The 19399-nt window shown below is 56.0% G+C and overlaps 2 protein-coding genes across 8 annotated transcripts in view; one reads left to right on the forward strand and one right to left on the reverse strand.

Annotated features, from left to right (window-relative positions):
* The window catches only part of STIM1 (stromal interaction molecule 1), a 129101-nt gene extending 114489 nt beyond the window's left edge, over positions 1-14612 (forward strand). For 2 of the 4 annotated variants that reach the window (XM_054973335.1, XM_054973336.1), the window contains 6 exons: positions 3507-3684; positions 4402-4569; positions 5711-5811; positions 6089-6327; positions 8640-9048; positions 11998-14612. In XM_054973335.1, the coding sequence (XP_054829310.1) occupies positions 3507-3684; positions 4402-4569; positions 5711-5811; positions 6089-6327; positions 8640-9048; positions 11998-12547 (1645 nt within the window). In that variant the 3' untranslated portion in view covers positions 12548-14612. Of the gene's footprint in view, positions 1-3506; positions 3685-4401; positions 4570-5710; positions 5812-6088; positions 6328-7098; positions 7177-8639; positions 9049-11997 lie in introns of all 4 variants that reach the window. The other 2 variants (XM_054973337.1, XM_054973338.1) reach the window with 2 other exon arrangements.
* A 1691-nt stretch (positions 14613-16303) lies between these two features.
* The window catches only part of LOC129325877 (sodium-dependent proline transporter-like), a 33991-nt gene continuing 30895 nt past the window's right edge, over positions 16304-19399 (reverse strand). For 3 of the 4 annotated variants that reach the window (XM_054973837.1, XM_054973840.1, XM_054973836.1), the window contains exons 14-15: positions 18090-18263; positions 16304-17373 (exon numbers count right to left, since the gene is read on the reverse strand). In XM_054973837.1, the coding sequence (XP_054829812.1) occupies positions 17215-17373; positions 18090-18263 (333 nt within the window). In that variant the 3' untranslated portion in view covers positions 16304-17214. The remainder of the gene's footprint in view (positions 17374-18089; positions 18264-19399) is intronic. The other variant, XM_054973838.1, reaches the window with a different exon arrangement.

Genomic DNA, 19399 nt, shown 5'->3' on the forward strand with positions numbered 1-19399 from the left:
GCCCAGCCCCTTTTGTGGCTGGAGGGTCCACGAAGCAGGGCGCAGTCGTGCAGAGAAAAGCCAGCCTTGGGAGGAAGGGCTGCAAAGGAAGCGTTAGGGCTCCGGCTCCGGCGGCCTTGTCCCTCCTGGGGGCTTGCTTTGTTCTTCTCGCAAAGGCTGCTTCCTCCAAGGGCTCACTTAGGCTCAAAGAGCCTCCCCTTCCCTAAACTGCCTTCCAGTCCAGCACCCTCCCAGCCTCCTCGCTCTTGATGCTCGTCCCCGAGGGCTGCTTTCCCTTCCTGGATCTGCAGGCACAGAATTACTCCTGGGCTCTCCGGCTTCAGCACTCTTCTGAACCTGGGCTGGAAAGCTGAACAGCATTTGCAGCTTCGGGCCTTAAAACCACAAGGTGCCGAGTTCCAATGAAGAGTCCGGTGTAGATTGAGAGCCTGCAAATGCTCTCTCCAGCAAAAAATATGGTCCAGTCGGATGTTTTATTTGATGTTATATTAAATTCAAGGTGTTCTTTTAATACTGAGAGTTCTCTCAATTTTTAGTTAAGTAACTCAACTGGTTTGCGAGGGCGGCCTCTGTAATTCCCACTTGGGGAGGGGAGGGGTTGGTCAGGGGAGGGAACATTTGTGGCTGTCTGGTTGATTGATTGATTGATTAGATTTTTAGCCTGCCCTCCCCGCAAGCAGGCTCAGGGCGGGTTATAATCATAAATAAATTGACATTAGGAGTCTGGTAAGCAAGCAAGCAAAAGGCACCCCCAAAAAGCCAAGGGGCCAGAGAAGCTGCTCAAGAGGACACACTTCCTGGCAGGCAGGGCAGGAGGCAGGCAGGCCATCGATCCATGGATGGATCCAAGGTTGGGTGGCTGGATGACAGGCTATGGATGACAGGCTATGGCAGATAGATCCCTGTACCATTACAGCAAGAATCCAGGCTCTTGGTTAAAAGGTTTTATTCAGGAACCAGATCATTTCCACAGATATGTCCATAGGATTACTCAGAAGCAAGGTAAGCAACTAAGCAGTGAAAACAGGTTGACAGGAATGGCAACGTGTGGAAAAACCATTCCTCTTAAAGAACACAATGACTCCCTCCCATCAGTAAAACATAACTTTTGGCGCAAACCCACCCTAAGATCTTCTCACATATTTTAACTGTCAAGTCTAGACACAGAGAAAGCAGATTAAAGTTGAAACACAGTAATTCATGGGAGCGGGCAGTGTACAAGGTCAGAAGCACTGAGAGCTCCCAAAGCCATTAGATAAGACACCTGCAGCTTCATTAAGCCTGTGAAAACAAAACAGTTAATGGCATTGGCAATATGACATCAAGGTACAGCATTAAACACTAGTTCAGAATAACAGGTCAGCATCAGATAATGGCATGAATGGGGGCACAGACATGACAGGCTGGCCGGTGGGGCTCTTCAGCTTCTTTGATGCAAAGGGGGTCAAATTTGGGAGCTTCTGCATAAAAAATAAAGACATGCAGAGCCTGTGTTGTACCCTAGAGCTGTGGGTCTTCCCGGGATGATGGACTTACCTTTTGAATAAGATCCAGAGGTGTTAGCCATGATAGTCTGTAGCAGCAAAATAGTAAAGAGTCCAGTAGCACCTTTAAGACTAACCAACTCTATTGCAGCATAAGCTTTCGAGAGCCACAGCTCTCTTCATCAGATGTATGCATCAGTTGCATCTGATTAAGTGAGCTGTGGCTCTCAAAATCTTACGCTGCAATAGAGTTGGTTAGTCGTAAAAGTGCTGCTGGACTCTTTACTACTTCTGAATAAGAGATTTCTTTTACCCCGATGGCATATCCAAGCCTGGGGCTTTGCAGACAGAGGAGCATTGACATGAGGCAAGTAGCCAATCAGGGCTTCACAAGTGCAAGGGGGGAAAGGAAGAGTGCAGGCTGTTTTTGTGGCATCTATTTTTTGCCCTGGGTTCCCAAGAGCCTGGCCCCGCCCTCTGGGTAGCGGCACTCGACAGAGGAACCCGGCCTGGTTGGCTGCTCCACAAAGTGTTGGGGTCTGCTGCCACCTGCTGAGCGAATGGGCCGCCTTGTCTGGGAGTGGCTGCGCTGCCGACGTTTCCGTTGCCTTATGGGTCTGTGCGACCAGACAGTGGCTCCCTTGGTCGGCTCATGTCTCGGTGCCTGGCCTTTCTCTTGGGAGGCTTGTATGTCCCGCAGTGAAAGCAAAACACAGGACTGGGAGGAAGCAAACGCTGAGACTGCCGTTGTGCTGGGCAGCTGCAAGAGTAGCTGCGTTGTTTGGGGGGGGGGGGCTGATGGTTTTCTCCTCGGGGAAGCTCTTTGTCCACAAGCAGCAAAATGTGTAATCTTGCAAATCTGGGGGAGAAGAGAAATGGGCGTGGATGGATTCCAGGTCACGGAGGGTTATCGCTTATAAGCTCTTGGGGGGTGAACTGGAGGGGTGCAGCCCGTTTTTGCAAAACCATTCCTAGGGGAGAATATCCCCAGGCAGAAACTGTACCTTAATGGACAGAGGGTCTCTGGGCGTGAAATCCAGGCAGCAGCAGCTTGGTGGGGGGGGGGGGGCAGGACGCGGCTTTGGCCTGGCAGGTGCAGCGTCTTGAGCTGTGGGGGGGATGGAAAGCCCAGCTCCAGCGTAGCAGTGGAGGGGGGACTGGTCTTTTTCTCCTCCAGCATAAGTGAGGCTCTGGGCTCGCAGCTCCCCTGGGAAGGGAGGGGAGGAGCTTTTTTGCTTCCTTCTCGGCCAGACTCTTGACTTCCAGCCCCCCCACCTCCCCATTCATTCACCAAAGGCAGTTCGGTGCCCACCTTTGGAGACGTGGCAGACCCCATTCACAGGCAGGAGAATTGGCTGCTAAATGGCAGCACCAGCGAGCCCTCTGCCAACTCCAGTAACTGATACTGGGCCCATCCCAGGTTGTTGGTGTTTTGTTTTTATTGAAATATCGCTTATATACTTTAATGTTGTAATGCTTTTAATGTTGAAATGTTTTGATGATCGCCACCTGGGGGGGGGGACCCCTGTTTGGGTGGACAAGCGACAGAGAAATGTTTTAAACAGATAAAATAGTAAAAGAGACCAGTAGCACCTTTAAGACTAACCAACTTTATTGCAGCATAAGCATCTGACAAAGAGAGCTGTGGCTCTCGGAAGCTTATGCTACAATAAAGATGGTTAGTCTTAAAGGTGCTACTGGACTCTTTGCTATTTTGCAACTATAGACTAACACGGCTAACTCCCCTGGATAAATAAATGAACTCACCCAGCCTCGGTTCCCCATTCGTAAAATGGGAAGAATGTTGAGAGAAGGAAGGAAATAAACTCCTTGTGTATTTATTTAGAGTCTCTATATCCATCTTTTCCATGTAAAGTGCACCACAACAATAAATAATAAGAAAGGAGCAATTAAAATGGCATCAGACAAATAGGAGGTGAATGCTCTTGAGAAGTCCTAAGAAGTCTCCCGCCTCTTCCTGACTTCTCCACTCACCCCCACCCCACCCCTCGCGCGCTTTAGGCTTCAGAAGGCCCAAGAGGAGCACCGCACGGTGGAGGTGGAGAAGGTCTCCCTGGAGAAGCGGCTGCAAGACGAGATCAGCATCGCCAAGCAGGAGGCCCATCGGCTGCGGGAGCTGCGGGAAGGGACGGAGAACGAGCTCAGCAGGCAGAAGTACGCCGAACAGGAGCTGGAGCAGGTATGCCGTGGCTGGGATCAGCCCCCATTCCTGGCAGGCGGACAGCGCCTACCGGGGGCTCGAACGCTCGGGCCCTGGGGCCCTTTGCCCAGCACGGGGCCGTTTTGAAGTAGGTCGCCTTCTAGTCTGCACCGCCTCCACTCATCCAGGCAAAATACATTCTTAAACAGGACTTGATGCATTTGGCTTTAAGCCTTAAATAGGACTTAAAGCCCGACGCATGTTGAAATCTCACAGTGGCGTCTTCTGTGTGTTTCCTGAGACGGTCGAGTTCAGTTCTGAGCACCCGCAGCACTCCTGCCTCCACCTGTGTGGCTCGGGGGGGGGGGGCTGGAAGTGCCGCCTGGGCACTCAGAGATTCTGAGCTGAATTCAGCCTGGCAGGAAGCGAATTGTGTTCGGGGTGGGGGCTGCTGGTCCTCTCCTGCCCCCCCAGGTCCCCTGCATTGCCTGTTTGTGATGACTGGGCAGACAGGTAAATGCTGAAGTAGCCCAGACAGCTGAAAGCAGACACGTGTGGCTTCCACGGAGCCTCAGAAGCAAGGAAAATGGAAGGGGGGGGCTGTTCCAGAACGTGGAGTGATTCGAGAATCATTTGGGATGCGGCCTGGCGTTCTGCTGCCTGCCTTGAGGCCCGTTCCCTTGCAGGTGCGAAGTTAGCCAGGGACCTGAGCCTCTGCCTCCCCTCAGGACAGCATGCCGGCTTCCCTCTTTGCAGGTGCGCATGGCGCTGAAGAACGCGGAGAAGGAGCTGGAGTCGCACAGCAGCTGGTCGGCCCCCGACGCCCTGCAGAAGTGGCTGCAGCTGACCCACGAGGTAGAGGTGCAGTACTACAACATCAAGAAGCAGAACGCCGAGAAGCAGCTGCTCCTGGCCAAGGAGGGGGTGAGTGGCGGGGGGGGATCTTCCGGGCCCCACGGCCTGCAGGGAGGTGGGGGTGCATGCACAGAAGGGCACTGGCGCCCACGGGGCGGAGGGTGCGAAGAGCTGGGGGGGGCGGGGTCTGGCCTTCCGCTGCAGCGTTCTCAGCTGGGGGGGGGGTCTGGCCTTCCGCCGCATCTTCTCCCGCTAGCCTAAACCTTCCCTTTATTCTCGTCACTGATGCAGGGCCTTTTCCTTTCTAAAGAAACACGCAAGGCAGCCTGCAGCAGTTTGAAATGCAGAGAGGCCGTGAACATTTCTATATGCCTAAACAGGCAAAAACCAAGCAAAACTCGGCTGAAGAGCTAACTAAGCAAGGCCTTCCAAAACAAAATGGGTGTTTAATCAGAAGGCCTGCAGCAGACACTGGGGAAGGGAGCCCCGGATAGCCAGGGCAGGGCAGGTACTCGGAAGGGAGGCCTCTGGGCCGACTCTGGTCATTGTGGACTCCTGCGTTAATTGCCTCTGCAGCCCACCTCAGAGCAGGGGCAGGTAAATGTGGGGGCAGGCAGCCCTTTGGGGGCCCTGGAGGGCTTTGCAGCATTTTGTATCAGTCCTGGAATAAAACGGGAAGCCCGTGCCGTCCCAGGAGCAGAGGTGTGCTGAGCTTCTTGCAGGCACAGGTCAGCATTTGCCCCTCCCCTCTCGCTCGGTAGCCCTTATTTGCCATCGAACTCCAAAGCGTTCTCGCTCAGTCTGGGCATCGACCGGTTGCGTCAGAGTACAGGTTTGGGAAAACATTCAAGCCGGCCCCGTTTTGCCAAAGGCCCACAGCGTGAATACAGTTGAGCCGCAAATGGTTTCTTCGGCCAGCGGGGGCTACCTGGAAGATGTGGCCAAAAGGAATCCCTGTGGTTATCCACCGAGGTGTGGGAGATACAAGACACCACCAGGGAGGGCGGACAGGGCTGTAGCGACGCTCAGCCATCTGGGGAACCGGCACACATCTGGGGCAGACTCGGAGGCTCGGTTTCCCAGCGTGACTCTTTCCGTACCTCCGAGGGGGGCTGGCTTAGCAGTGGCTGCTTCCGCATCTTTCCTCAAGAGCGAGGCCCTGAATAGGCAGCCCACTTAGTGGCCTTTTCCCCCTGTGGCTCTTTTCCAGGCTGAGAAAATAAAGAAGAAGCGGAACACCCTGTTTGGAACATTCCACGTGGCCCACAGCTCGTCTCTGGATGACGTGGATCATAAAATCTTAACTGCCAAGTGAGCGTGCCTCACAGCCTTCCGGTTCCCCTCGGTGCCCTCTTCTCCTCCCGTGTGGGAAGCTGGGATTGGGGGCGGAGGGCAGCCCTTTTCCATCTGCCGTGGTGCAAGAGAGGGGTGTGGGCTGGGAGGTCATGTGGCTTTCCCTTCCATCTTGGAATTCCAGGAGGAGCCCTTCGGACGGGTACTCCCGGCAGGTGCTCTCTGGGGTGCAACAGAAGGTTGCCCTGCAACGATGTCAGCCTCTCTTTGCTACTCTTCCCCCTCCCCTCCCCAGGCAAGCGCTGAGCGAGGTGACGGCGGCTTTGCGAGAGCGGCTCCATCGCTGGCAGCAGATCGAGCAGCTGTGCGGCTTCCAGATCGTCAACAACCCGGGCATCCATGTGCTGGTGGCGGCCCTCAACATCGACCCCAGCTGGACAGGCGCCGCCCCTCGGCCCAACCCCTCCCACTTCATCATGACCGACGACGTGGACGACCTCGATGAAGAGATCGTCTCCCCCATCTCTATGCAGTGTAGGTGCCTCCTGGTGCTGGGAGGACTGGGGTCTTCGGGCCGGCCGAAACGGAAGGGGGCTACCTGGTGGGAAGCTGTGGCTGGGCCAGCCAAGGCCGTGGCTTCTTGCCGGGATTCGAGGCCCTCCCTTCCCTGGTGGGGGCCTGTCTGCACACCAGGAAGCAAGAAATGGCACCGCTCCGCCTGTCCTAGACCACTGGAATCACTGGAGCGTCTCTTAGCCTGGAATAAAGGTGTGCCGCGGTGCAGCCTTCCCGGCTGTTGCTGCCTGTATCAGGAAGAGGGGCTTGAGCAAGCCTGAAAGCGAGCTGATCCGGCAGTGCTTCAGCTGGGAAACCGCAACCTGGGAGATGGGGAGCCGTGTGCACCTGTAACTCTCCCTTTGTACCAACGACAGACAAGCTGGACTCAGCATGGCTTGAGAGGAGCAGCGGGTGCTTGGTTCGTCTCTGCTGTTGACGGAGAGATGGAGGCTAAACCAGACAGAGAAGCAGGGAGGAGGGGAGAGCCACTGTGGACTGGGTTGGGGGGACCCTGGAGAAGGAAAGAGGGCAGCCGCTGGCCTCTTCCCCTCTTGAGCTTCGTGCACAACGGGGGTGGCAAGAGCAGCATGGGGCAGGCGGGGCTGGGCTGGCTCCTCCCAGGGAGGGCCGTGGGCTGCCTTGTGGCTCCTGGCTGGGCCGGGCGGGAGACGGATGCTTCTCATTGCCAATGAACCCTTTCTCTCTCCCTCTCCCCCCACCCCCGCCCTGCCTGTGGGACGTTGCTAGATGCGGCCTTGCTCTTGGGACACAGGTTCAGTGACCGCCCGTCTCTCTGCTCAGAGGATCAGTCCTGGAAATACCCGGGTTTGAGGATTATTACTCTGCCACCTTTGCTGGACTAAATGCAAACCGAGCAGGCCGAGCAAGCACCCTGCTTTTCTTTTCCCTTGAGCACAGACGCTAATTCACACACACCCCACCCCCTCCACCCTTCTTGTCTCGCTCCTCTCTGGCACCTTGCCTGGCATCCTGGGGCCGGGGGCATCTCAGCAGGGCCCTTTCCAGTTGACTCAGTTTTCTCTTTCTTCCACCGCTGAAAACCGGGAGGGCCAAAGCCAGTGTTGTAGGCTGTGCTCCCGCTTACAGTCCAGGGGCTCAGTGTGCGGGGGGTGGGGGGGAAGAGCTGTGGCTCAGTGCTCGAGGGTCTGCTTTGCATGCAGCAGTCCCCAGGTTCAGCCCCCCTCTGCCACTCTGCTGCCAGTCAGAAGAGCCTGGCCTGACCTCGAGAGGCCGAGGGTCTGACTCCGTATAGAAGAGTTTGGTGTGTGCCTGTGCCCCCTAGCCTATGTTTATTTTGCCTTGTTCTTTTTAAGGCTCTGGTCTCCACATTCCTTCCTTGAGTTGGAAGGTTAGAAACTGGTCCCATTAAAAAAGGGCAGGTTGTCACTGGATTCCGAGCCAAGCAGGGGTATCTGTGAGCAAGTTAATTCTCCCCCCTCTGGCTATTTTATTTGCTGAAAGCCTTCAGGGAGGGCTGAGCTGCGTCCCTCCCCCCCAGGGGGTCACTCCTTTCCAGCTGTTTGTAGAAAGCCTGGAGTACTGAACTAGAATGGGAGGATCCAGTTTGAAATCCCCAGTGGGCCATGCAGGTCCCCGGGTGACTTTGGCCTGGTCACGCTCTCAGCCTTCAAACAGTCTCGCCTGGTTGTTGTGAGGATAACGTGGAGGAAGGAGAAGTGCATGCAGCGCCCTGGGATAAAAGGGTGCCAGGTGTCCTCCGGAGAGGGTGCTGAAAAGACGTGTGCCCCCCCCCCACCTTGTTGGCTGCCTGGGGGACCTCAGAACTCCTCAGCTGGGACGCGAGTGGGTCCCGCCTGCACTCGCTGCAGGAAATTCCAGCAGAGCTGCATTTGAGAAGAATTCGGTTCCTCCGCTGGGCTGGAGGCCAGGGTCCCAGTGGCAACGGAGAGGAAGGGGTGGAGGAGACGAGATCCTGGCAGGGGTCTGATACTCGAAAGGATCCCAGGGTGAAGTTGGGGATCCCCTTTTGCTTCCCTCCCTCCTCTGAAGACAGGGCCGTGAGCAATGGGCCCACGCTGCAGGGAGGGCCACTCAGCGAGGGAATGGGGTGTGTGTGTGGGGGGGGGGTTCCTTCGCGGGTGACGTTTGCTTGGAGCTTTAGCTGTCAGGTGGGGGTGGCCTGACTGGGGTTCCCCCGGCCCCTGAGCCCGTCGCCAGCTCCTGCTTCACTAACGCCAGGCGCCTTGGCTTGCCATCTCCCATCCTGGGCTCCGAATCCTCATCTCTGTCTCGCTCTCTCGTTTCAGCACCCGCCTTGCCGAGCAGCGTGCGTCAGCGTCTTGTGGACTCCCAGCATGCCTTGGGATCTCAGAGGTTGGTAGAGAGTCCGCCGCTCCAGAGTCAGGCTGAATCGGGGCCGGTGGTCCATTTCCTGCCAGGCAGGGTCACTCTGCGTCGAATGCCCAGCCTGACCAGCGGCCAGTCCTTCAGCTCCGAGGTTCCAGGCGCCAGCCCGCCCTTCCCTGTCACGGCGGGCCCTGCCGCCTCGTGCGCCTCCACAGCTGCCCACACGGCTGCACCGGCTTCTGCTTGCCACGGCGTCCCCATCTATTACCACCACACGACCTCTTCTTACATCCTCCAGATGGACGCCCTGCCCAATCTGCCCCCGCCCGACGTCACTTCTGGGACACGCTGCCACACCGAGAGCTCTGGGTACCACGGCATGGTGTTTGGTGCTCGGCCTGCCCCTCTGACTCGGGCCGCCCTGAGGCCCGCTAACCGGCTGTGCAGTGTTGTGCCTTCCTCATGTGTCTAACCAAAACGTTCCTCATATGTGGCTTTCTTCCTCCTGGCAGGGTCGCCACGCGCTCTTCTTAATTTGGAAAGTGGGCTCCGCTCATCTTGTGGCATTCCCAGGGGTGGCAGTTAAAGTCTCTCATAGGCTTTCGATACGCGCGGGGTTGTGGTTGGTCTTCCCCTTTGCAACAACCCTTCAAGGGAGGCCTCTCTCGTCTCCATTGAGAAGGAGTGCTGCTCAGCCAAGGAGCTGTCCGCATGCGGCTTGGAGAAAGCAGGCTTGCCGTGTCCCATGTGGAGTGCTGCCTCTGCCCTTCCACTGGCCTTGAGCCCCTGTTTCGCCACTGGAAGGGCACCGGTTTTTTGGCTGGGTAATGGATCCCCCTCCATGCCGCGCAGCATCTGTACCCAAAATACTTTCCTGCCACCATCTTGAGAGTGGGCAGGCTGATCCCCTTTCCCGGTGCACCCCCCCCCCCCCCGCCGCCGGGGTCCACTCCTACACCTCATGGGGATGGCTTCCGGTGCCTCTCCCTCCTGCCCATCCGTAATGGCCTCAGAGAAGTGTCTAGTGGTAATTCAGCCACGAGGTGGGCGAGGAAGCGGCATTATTTTCTGTTGCCAATGACTGGGGATTGCTAACAGGGAAGGGGCTGAAAGGGAGTGGACTTAGCTATGCCTTCTCTGGCCATCCCATAATAGCCAAGTAGCACCTTCAAGACTAACCAACTTTATTGTAGCATAAGCTTTCGAGAAACACAGCTCTCTTCATCAGATGCAACTTTATTGTAGCAGAAGCTTTCAAGAACCACAGCTCTCTTCGTCAGACAATGCATCTGACAAAGAGAGCTGTGGTTCTCGAAAGCTTCTGCTACAATAAAATTGGTTGTTGCTACTGGACTCTTTGCTGTTTTGCGACTGCAGACTAAGACGGCCAACTCCTCTGGATCTCTGGCCCTCCCCTCTCTCTCTCTCACTCCATGTGCTCGTTTTCGGGGGCAGCGTAAGAGCGGCAACATTCCCTTCAGACCGCGGATTGCTCGGCTGGATTGAGCTCCCAGTTCTGTTAAACTGGCCTGTGCGCTTCAAAAAGTTTCCTGTTTGTTTTGTTTCAGGATTTGGGGGAGGCCAGTTTTCCATTATCCTGAATTTTTGGAAGTAACGTTTGGTTTGGGATTGTGTCTTGGATACTGTTTTGGGAGTCGGGGATTTTGAGGGGGGAGAAAAGCATTTAAATTGTGGCTGCTGCGTCATTTCAGGTATGCCCGAGGTGACATTTCAGCTCAGGTATGCACGGGTGCCTACCCATCGCTGCCAATGCCAACAGTTTTTTGTATTTCTCAAGAACGTAAAACACTTTTTTTTTTTTTTGCTAATTCCTTTCCAGTATTTTTATTATGTCTGCCGTGCTGTGGGGCTCAGCAAAACCAGGTGGTTTGCAGCATTAAAAAGCACAAAAGATGCACCTTGCCCTGAAAAGAGCCCCCTTTCCACTTAGATGCTGCCAGCCCTCCTCGCCAGCGCCGGCCAGAACAAACGGGCTTCCGCTGCCTTTCTCAGTCTCACCGGGGGGGGGGGGGGGATGTGCCTGGCTTGCAGCGTGAGTAGTAGTCGGAGCTGCCCACACGACGACCCTGTGAGGCAGCCTAGTGCACGCTTGTCCGGAGCTCCAGAGAGGCCCGTATTCTCGAAGCTGCCCTCCTCTTTCCTGGTGCTCGGATGGCGGTTTGAAGAAAAGTGCCATCAAGGAGGTGGGCCGGAGCTTGGTCCTCTTCCTAGCTTCAAGCGATGAAAGAGGAAAACCACTAGGGGTATTAGTACGTCAGCTCCTTAAAGAAAGACTTCACCCAGTAAATATATAAAGTTATGAAGATATAAGTATACAGAAAAGTTTATAGTGTTAATGAAAGGGTTCAGTGCCTCAGTAACCGATAGGGCAGTATGGGCCCTTGCACCCCCCCCCCCCCGATTTTGGTCCACCCTGGAGAACAAGAAGACAAACATCTGTTTAGTGTGTGGACATTTTTGCTTGTAATATACTTACCAAGTATATTGCTTGGTAACATTTTTGCTTGTAATATACTTGTATATCTGAATTTGTGGTTTATAGATACCTTATGGATTGGCTTTTGCATGTATTTTAATAATTGTATATTTATTGTATATTTATTATTGATGCACTGAACACTTTAACGCTATAAACTTTACTGTATATTTATATCTTCATAACTTTATATATTTATTGGGTGAAGTCTTTCTTTAAGGAGCCTACATAATAATACCCCTAGTGGTTTTTCGCTTTTCATTGCTTGCAGCCTACCTGGGGGTGCCTCCTGTTGTTTTGGTTACTTCTTCATAGCTGCAGAGGAGTGAGCCATGTTAGTCTGTAGTTGCAAAATAGTAGAGTCCAGTAGCACCTTTAAAACTAACCAACATTATTGTAGCATAATATTGTAGATGCATCTGATGAAGAGAGCTGTGGTTCTTGAAAGCTTATGCTACAGTAAAGTGGCATCTGATGAAGAGAGCTGTGGTTCTCGAAAGCTTATGCTACAGTAAAGTTGCATCTGATGAAGAGAGCTGTGGTTCTCAAAAGCTGATGATGCATCTGACGAAGAGAGCTGTGGTTCTCAAAAGCTGATGATGCATCTGATGAAGAGAGTTGTGGTTCTCAAAAGCTTATGCTGCAATAAAGTTGGTTAGTCTTAAAGGTGCTACTGGACTCTTTACTCTTCATAGCTGAGCAGTGCACAAAAATGCATCTCTGGGTATGCACGTGTGTGCGCACGCATGCAGAAGCTCTCAGGGCCACATTCTAGGACCGCAGCCTGACCCCTCTCTCTCTCTCCTTTGCCCCCTGTGCAGAGATTTGTCCCGCTCTGACTCGGACTCCTCCCTCCCTCACATGAGTGACCATCAGCGCAGCGCCAGCGCAGCTCCCAAGCTTCTGCCCAACCGGCCAACCCTGCTGCACAAGGCCACGGAAGAGGCAGTCGGCTCCGGCCACTCGGCCCCTAACGGCGGCCATCACCGGCACCCGGAGGCCTCCTTTCTGCAGGAACAGCTGCCGGAGAGCCCCATCGTGATGAAGAAGGTGATGATGTTGAACCACGGTCTGGAGAAGTCCTCCAGCCTCGGCGAGATCAGCCACTCTGCAGCCAGCGGGATGGGGGTCCGGCCCAGCCACTCCGACTCTTCCCGGTCCCACAGCCCCAGCTCCACTGAGCCCGACACCCCCTCCCCGGTCTCCGACTCCCGGCCGAACAGCGTCAGCAAGGGCAGCACCCGCATCCCCCAGCTGGCTTCCAAGAAGAACGCGGGAGAGGAAGACAGCGGCTCCACGGGCGAGGAGACCGACTCGGGCCCGGGCAAGAAGAAGTTCCCCCTCAAGATTTTCAAGAAGCCAAAGAAGTAGCCCGGGTGTAGGAAGGAGGGGGCAACCCCCCCTGGGACAAGGCCCTGTCCACTGGGGACGGAGTGGGGGCGAGGGAGGGGGAGCCCCCTGCCCCTCAAGAGCACCACACGGGGAGGGGGGGCCCTGGGCCCCACCCCCTCTGCCTGGGAACCCTCCGAGCACAGCTGGGGGTGGGGGCTGATCAAATGTGTGTGTTTTGTGACCTCGGCCTCACCTCCTCAGGCTGAAAAGCCCCTCGCTTTGGCTGCGCATGGCTACCGCTGACGCCTCCTGCTCGCGTGCCACCCCCCCCCCCCCCGCTGCCTTGTTTCTTCTGCTCTGTTTACTGCTTCTCCTCAGCACAGCAAACTCCGAGACCCAGGACTCTTCCCCCCCCACCCCCCGGTATGCCTGTCCTCTTCCCAGCCCCCCCAGATGAAGCCCCAAAGGAAGTGTGTGGCAGTACTGAAAGTGTCAAAAAAGCACCAAGGAGCCCACTGCCACAGGTGAAGCCGGCAAGGGGTGCCCTGGGAATTTAGGCCCAGCGACTGCTTGCTCCGTGGGAGGGAAGGTGGCGGGCGGCTTTATTCTGCTGGGAGGGAGGGGGATTTGTGCTCTAGGAGATGCCCTTGGATTAGAGTTGCCATCTCTGGCTTGGCAAGTTCCCAGGGGTGGCGCATGGGAAGGACGAGTGCGCAGCAGGGATGCAGCGCTGTAGAGCCCACACGCCACAGCTGCCGTTTCCTCCAGTTGGTCATTCCAGGAGGACTCCAGCCCCCTTCCATCCAGGAAACTGGCAACTCTGCCTTGAGTGAGGCAGCAGCTGGGGGGTCCTGTCCAGCCAGCAGGGGGGTCATGAATGGCGCTCAGCAGGGCTCCCTTGCAGCGCAGTCCCTTGGTCGGGAATAAAGGCAGGAGTCCAGCTCTGCTGGCAGAGAGGCCTTGCGTCCCCCCCCTCCCTCCGTGCGCCTTTCAGCAGGCTTCCTTTGCCCCCCAGGAGCAGGGCTCCAACCTCCTTCCGAACGCTGTGCCTTAGGGGTTTTTTTTGGGGAGGGGGGGGTCCAGGAGGAAAGGGCTGTGGGGCTGTTCTTTGCAGGAGCTGAGGAGGGGCAGGTATTTCTTCAGGGTCCTGGAGGCTGGTGCTCTTCCCAGAGCAGGCGGCGTCCGCTTGGTGGACCTTCGCCTGAGCCCCTGCAGGTGCCGGAGCAGCTGCTCCCCCCCCCCACTCTCGTGCCGGACTCTCCTTGTTTCCTCAGGGAGGAAGCCCCCCCCCCTCCCCAGCCCCGGATGTGTGAGCAAAGGGTGAAAGGGTTTAGCCACTGGGGCTTCTGCTGCTTTGGGACTCTGTCATGAAGGGGGGAGCAATACTTCTTTCCCTGCTTGGGGGGTGGGACCTGATTTCTGTTTGCACTTCAGACTAGAGCACAAAAGCAGTGGTGCTGGGCTGCTGGCAGGGTCCCTGCTGGGCGCACGCTGCCCCCCCCCACACTTCTGTGAGGCCAGGTGAAACCTCAGCCTCTTACTGACAGCCAGATCTGCCTGGCAGCGGAGGGCACCACAAGGGTTTCGGGGCGTCTTGTGGAGGTGGGCCAGGGGAGCCAGTGCTGCCCCTGCCCCTCTGCAACAAAGTGCCTGCATTTCTCAGCTCCTCAGCCTGGGATGGCGCCTGTTGGCTTGAGCCCCTGCCTTGCAGAGGAAGAGGAAACCCCGGAGCTTGAGTGAGTGGCTCCGGGCATGCGGGGGTGGGGGTGGGGGGGAGGCTGACTGTTGGCTCAGCCCTGCTTGGGGCCAGTAAGGATGCCACAAAGAAAGAGCCCATCTGTGCACCCGCTTTCCAGGACCAGCGTGCCTGGGCTTCAGCCGGAGGGGGGCAGCTGCACCATCACTCTCGGGAGGTGTTGCCAAGCAAAGAATGCTTCGCCTCCTCCGGGTCACCCTCTCCTTCATGCTGCCGGCCGCTATCCTGGGCAGTGCCAGGCACATGTCAGGGCGGCAACCCTCGCTGTGCATCCGCCGAGTCTGATTTTATTTTACAGCCATTTCATAAAACTGTTTTCAATCCAATAAAGCACGTAGGCGATTTTAAGAGGCTGGACCTCAAGCTGTCTTTTCTGGGCGTCGACTGCAGACCGTGGGAACCGCTACTTCATTAGGAACGGTGCAGCAGTAGCAGCATGCATCTCCTGGGGGCTCGGCCACCTCACCTTCGCTCCAAGGGTCAGAGGAATGCATCAGGGAGCTGTGAGCCCCCGGACCTTCACAGGCCCACCCACAGGCCGCCTGCGTCCAGGGGGAGGTGCTTCACATTCACTGGCCGATGGGGTTGAGCCAGACTTGTGCTGCTTCTCGCTCCCTGCTTAAAACACTGGTGGGTGGAGGGCTTGGGCCTGCAGCTTCACTTGGCCACCGCAAGCCACGTTTTTTTGTGCCAATGGGCACTGCTGTACCTTCCCTCTCTTCAAACCTTATTTGCCACCTTGGTGCCCACTTATCCTCCAGGACCGCCTCATAAATCCTCTTTGAGTCTTGCCCCAGAGAGTAACTTGTTCTCTGTCGAGTTGGCCAGACCTCTGCTTCCCCCACCCCTCCCTGCTACCAGGTCGCTTCGGAGTAAACAGAAGCATCAGAGCGACCCTGTGGCTGCTCCCCTCCCTCAGCTGCAGGGACAGACCCTTCGCTCCAGCCCAGGGGGTCTGCCAAGCCAGAACGAAGCCGAAAAGCTGGGGAGGTGAAGGACAGCCCCCCCGCCCCCCCCCCCACTTTGGCACTCCGCAGGAAAAGACAGGCGGCAGGGGCAGAACTCCACTTTTATTGATGCTGGTAACGTCTCAGAATGCCATGGGGGGTTGTAAACACTCTCTTAACAGGGAAAAGGAAACTCCCCCTACAGACAACGCTACGGCAGCCCCTTTCTACATTATTATCCGCTGCCCAGCCCTGTGAGAGTGGGGCTGGTCCGAGGCCACCCCGTCACCTTTGGGAGGGGGATTTGAACCTGGTTCTCTCCCCTCAGTGGACCCATGAAGCGCCCCCTCCCACAGCCTTGGCTGCTGCTTCCCCTCCCCCACATGCAAACTCCTGCCCCCAAACGGCAGGGCTGGTTTTTGTAGAAATGCACCTGCTTCCTGCCCCCCACGCCCTTAACCGAGCGAAAGGACTTGACCCTTGCAGTTGGCCTGGGGGAGGAATTCGGTGGCACTGGGCTAACAGACACACGCCGTGACCCCAGGGAGGCCACAACCATTTTGAAGTCAAAGATGGGCATTAAGAAAACGCTGCTAAGGGCCCCCAGGGTGGTGGAAGGAGCTGCTTTTGTGCCCCCTCCCCCCGGCCATTCCAAGTGCTCGAAGAGCCTCAAACCAGCGTTCGGAAGGGCCCGAGGGGAGGGGAGGGCCCTCCCAGAATGTACAAGGTGCCCCACATTAGGATTTAAAATGGCAGCATCCCCAGGCATGCCGCGATGCCCGGCTTTGGCCCAGCCTGCACTCATGAGGACATGGGAGGCCTGCAGGATCGACCCAGTGGCCCGTCTAGCCCAGAATCTTTTATTGCAAAACGGCCAGCCAGTTCCTCTGGAGGGCCAACAGGGCACAGGGGCCAAGACCTTCCCCGCGTGCTGCCTCTTGGCCACATGGGATTCAGAGCTTTGCTGCCTCTGGATATGGAATAGTAAAGAGTCCAGCTGCACCTTCAAGACTAACCAACTTTATTGTAGCGTAAGCTTTCAAGAACCACAGCTCTCTTCGTCAGATGCATCTGATGAAGAGAGCTGTGGTTCTCGAAAGCTTAGGCTACAATAAAGTTTGTTAGTCTTGAAGTTGCTACTGGACTCTTTATTATTTTGTTACTACAGACTAACATGGCTAGATCCTCTGGATGTGGAGGCTTTAGTCAACCATGGCTAGTAGTCATGGATAGACCTCCATGAATCTTCCTAATCCCTTTTAAAGCCATCTGTGCCTGGGCCACCCCCATTCTTACCCCTTGTTTAGTGAAGAAGTGTTTCTCCTGGGCCAAGCCAACAACAGGAGGCGGTCACACCCAAAGCGCCTTCTGGAAAGCGCCGTTAGCCACCAAGGTGTGCCAAACGCAGGCTAGCGTTTGTTGTCTAAAGAGCGAGCCGAAGGGCAAGCAAAGTAGGAGAGGACTCACCCTGCTCTACCTTGGGGCCCACGGTCAGGCTGCTAAGGGAGAAGAGCAGAGACCAAGCCAGCCTAGCCTCCCCAGCTCTGGCCGCTTGGAGCAGGAGCCTCGGGGGAAGTGGGCGGGGCTCTGGTGGTTCCTTGCCCCAGCCCAGCATCAGAGAGGCACCCCTGGAGAACTGGCCCTCCAGGGCCCTCCGTGCCAAGGCGGGGCAGAGGGTGAGGCCAGCCCAAGATCTCTGCAGTGGTGCTGAGCACCAACTCTGCAAAGGCGGCAGCAGGTGAGAAATGCCTGCCAGGACACCTCGCGTATTTCAAAACGCACCCACACACCCCTCTGCTTCATTTTTTAAAAAGTTTCCGCTGTTTCCTGCCCAACAAGAGCAGTGCATGTTCCTGAAGTGCCACCTTCCTTGAGCCCTGGCCAAGAGACTCTGCCAAACAGGCTGCCCTTTTGGCCACTTCACCCATGCGGCAGACGCCCCTGTCGCGCCCCGGCTTGCCTGCAAGCCGGCCCTCCCGGGTGGAAAGCATCCTCCTCCCCATTCATGCCTCGCTGCTGCCCTGCTGCCGCCAGCCCCCTGTGAAGTCGTGGTCCGTCAGATTCACGGTATAAGGAACGTCGATGATCTGGTGCGAGAAGTCACGCCCGTTTCCATTTGTGGTGCGCCAGGAATTCAGAGGGTGGATGGCTTTCCTGAACCGCTGCAAACATTCCGGGGGAGAGAGGAGAGACTTCTAAGTGATCAGCGGCTTAGATTTCCGACCTGCCCCGTCTCAGCTTTCTGAGCTAGCTACTTGACTGCTAAAAATTAACAACAAAAATCTCTCTCTGAGATAGATGCGCAGGCTCTGACTTCAGGGAACCTCCTGAGGTGGAGGTGGCATAGTCTCCCGGCTGGCACAGCTTTTCTTTGGAGTAAAGGGGGGCCCCTGAAGACTGACAGGGCAACTTTATGCAGGTCTCCGCTCCAGAGCTACTGCGGCCTCGTACTGGCACACAGAACTGTGGTCAAAACTGGTATTTCAACTTGATGCACAAAAAGCAATACTGTCTGTTAGTTCTTCGGTGACAACCCTGGCTGCACATGCTACACACACAAGGCACACCCATTTGGGCAATGGCTTCATGCAGCATCTGACAAAGGTGTACAACTCTTTAAAAGTTTGGTGGTTTTACAACCACCCAGTAAGGTAGGCCAGTACTAATACTGCATATACTGCACATGGAGGGGTGAAGCTGGGACAAGAATGGCTTGCTGAAGCCCAGCCAGTTAAGTGTGGAGCAGAGGCAAGTTTTCACCCCAGGACCTTCCCTGCTCCCACTGGTAGCCCCCAAAGGTATCAGCAACAGCCCTTTTCTGGAGCCTGCCGCCCCCTTGAACCAGCTATGCCCCCCACACACACACACACACACTCACATCTATCAGCGTCCCGGACTCCTTGCAGAGAGCCACGGCTGCCCAAAGTGGGATCTGGATGCAGGTCACGACCCCCAGGCAGACCCCCAGGGCCTCCCCCCAGCGTGGATACTTGTAGGTGCCATAGTGCAAAGTCGTGCTCGACAAATCCAGGAAGATATAGAAGAGGGTGAACTGGGGAGGGAGCAGAGAACACCAAAGAGGAGTCAAGGGACGGCATCGCCTCTGCTCACCTGGGAAGGGGGGGGCACATTAGCACGGAGCTCCCCCCGCTCCTCCAGAGGAGCAAGCTGGCTTTCTTCGGGGGTCTCTTGGCAACAACAAACCAGAGTCTGCAGGGATTGGCAGTGAAGCAACTGAATCCCATCGACCGAGTTCTATGGTATTGTTCAGCAGTTGTCTTTCGCTGCCTGGCAGCACTGCTTTATATCCGGTAATCCACCTTGAGTCTCAACACAAAAGGCAGACGTTTGTTATTGTGGTGGTGGTGAAAAGCCAAGGCAACACACGATCGAATCCTAGGGTGGGAAGGGACCTCCAGGGCCATCTAGTCCAACCCCCTGCCCAAGGCAGGGAATTCACAACTCCCTCCCCTCCCCACCCTCAGTGACCCCTGCTCCATGCCCAGCAGAGGGCAAAAACAGGGTTTCTCATCTTCCTCCACAATCTCCCATCTTGGATTCAGAAGCTAACTAGAGGTTTGGGGATGCTTTGAGGCTCAGAAGAGAGAGCCTCTAACCCTAACCCAGGCTGCCCTTCTGACGGGGCAGGGCCATCCCAATTGGCTTCTGTAACCCATTCACTTGCCCTGACCTGGAGAGCCCTCCTGGGATGGATCCAGAGGAGTCAGCCGTGTTAGTCTGTAGTAGCAAAATCAAAAAGAGTCCAGTAGCACCTTTAAGACTAACCAATTTTATTGTAGCATAAGCTTTCGAGAATCAAGTTCTCTTCGTGCATCTGACGAAGAGAACTTGATTCTCGAAAGCTTATGCTACAATAAAATTGGTTAGTCTTAAAGGTGCTACTGGACTCTTTTTGATTTTGCTCCTGGGATGGACAGTTCAGGGGTGGCAATGGCATAATCATACGGCTGGCACAGCTTTTCTTTGGAGTAAAGAGGAGCACTAATGAAGATGGACAGGGCAACTTTATGCATGTTTAAACAGCAGCGGATCTCCTCAGATCTCGGAAGCTAATCAGGGTCAGCCTTGGATAATAATTGGATGGGAGGCCTCCAAGGAAGACCAGGGCTGCAGAGGCAGGCAATGGCAAACCACCTCTGTTAGTCTCTTGCTACGAAAACCCCACCG

The sequence above is a fragment of the Eublepharis macularius genome, chromosome 3, assembly GCF_028583425.1.
Source record: "Eublepharis macularius isolate TG4126 chromosome 3, MPM_Emac_v1.0, whole genome shotgun sequence".
NCBI classification, from domain to species: domain Eukaryota; kingdom Metazoa; phylum Chordata; class Lepidosauria; order Squamata; family Eublepharidae; genus Eublepharis; species Eublepharis macularius.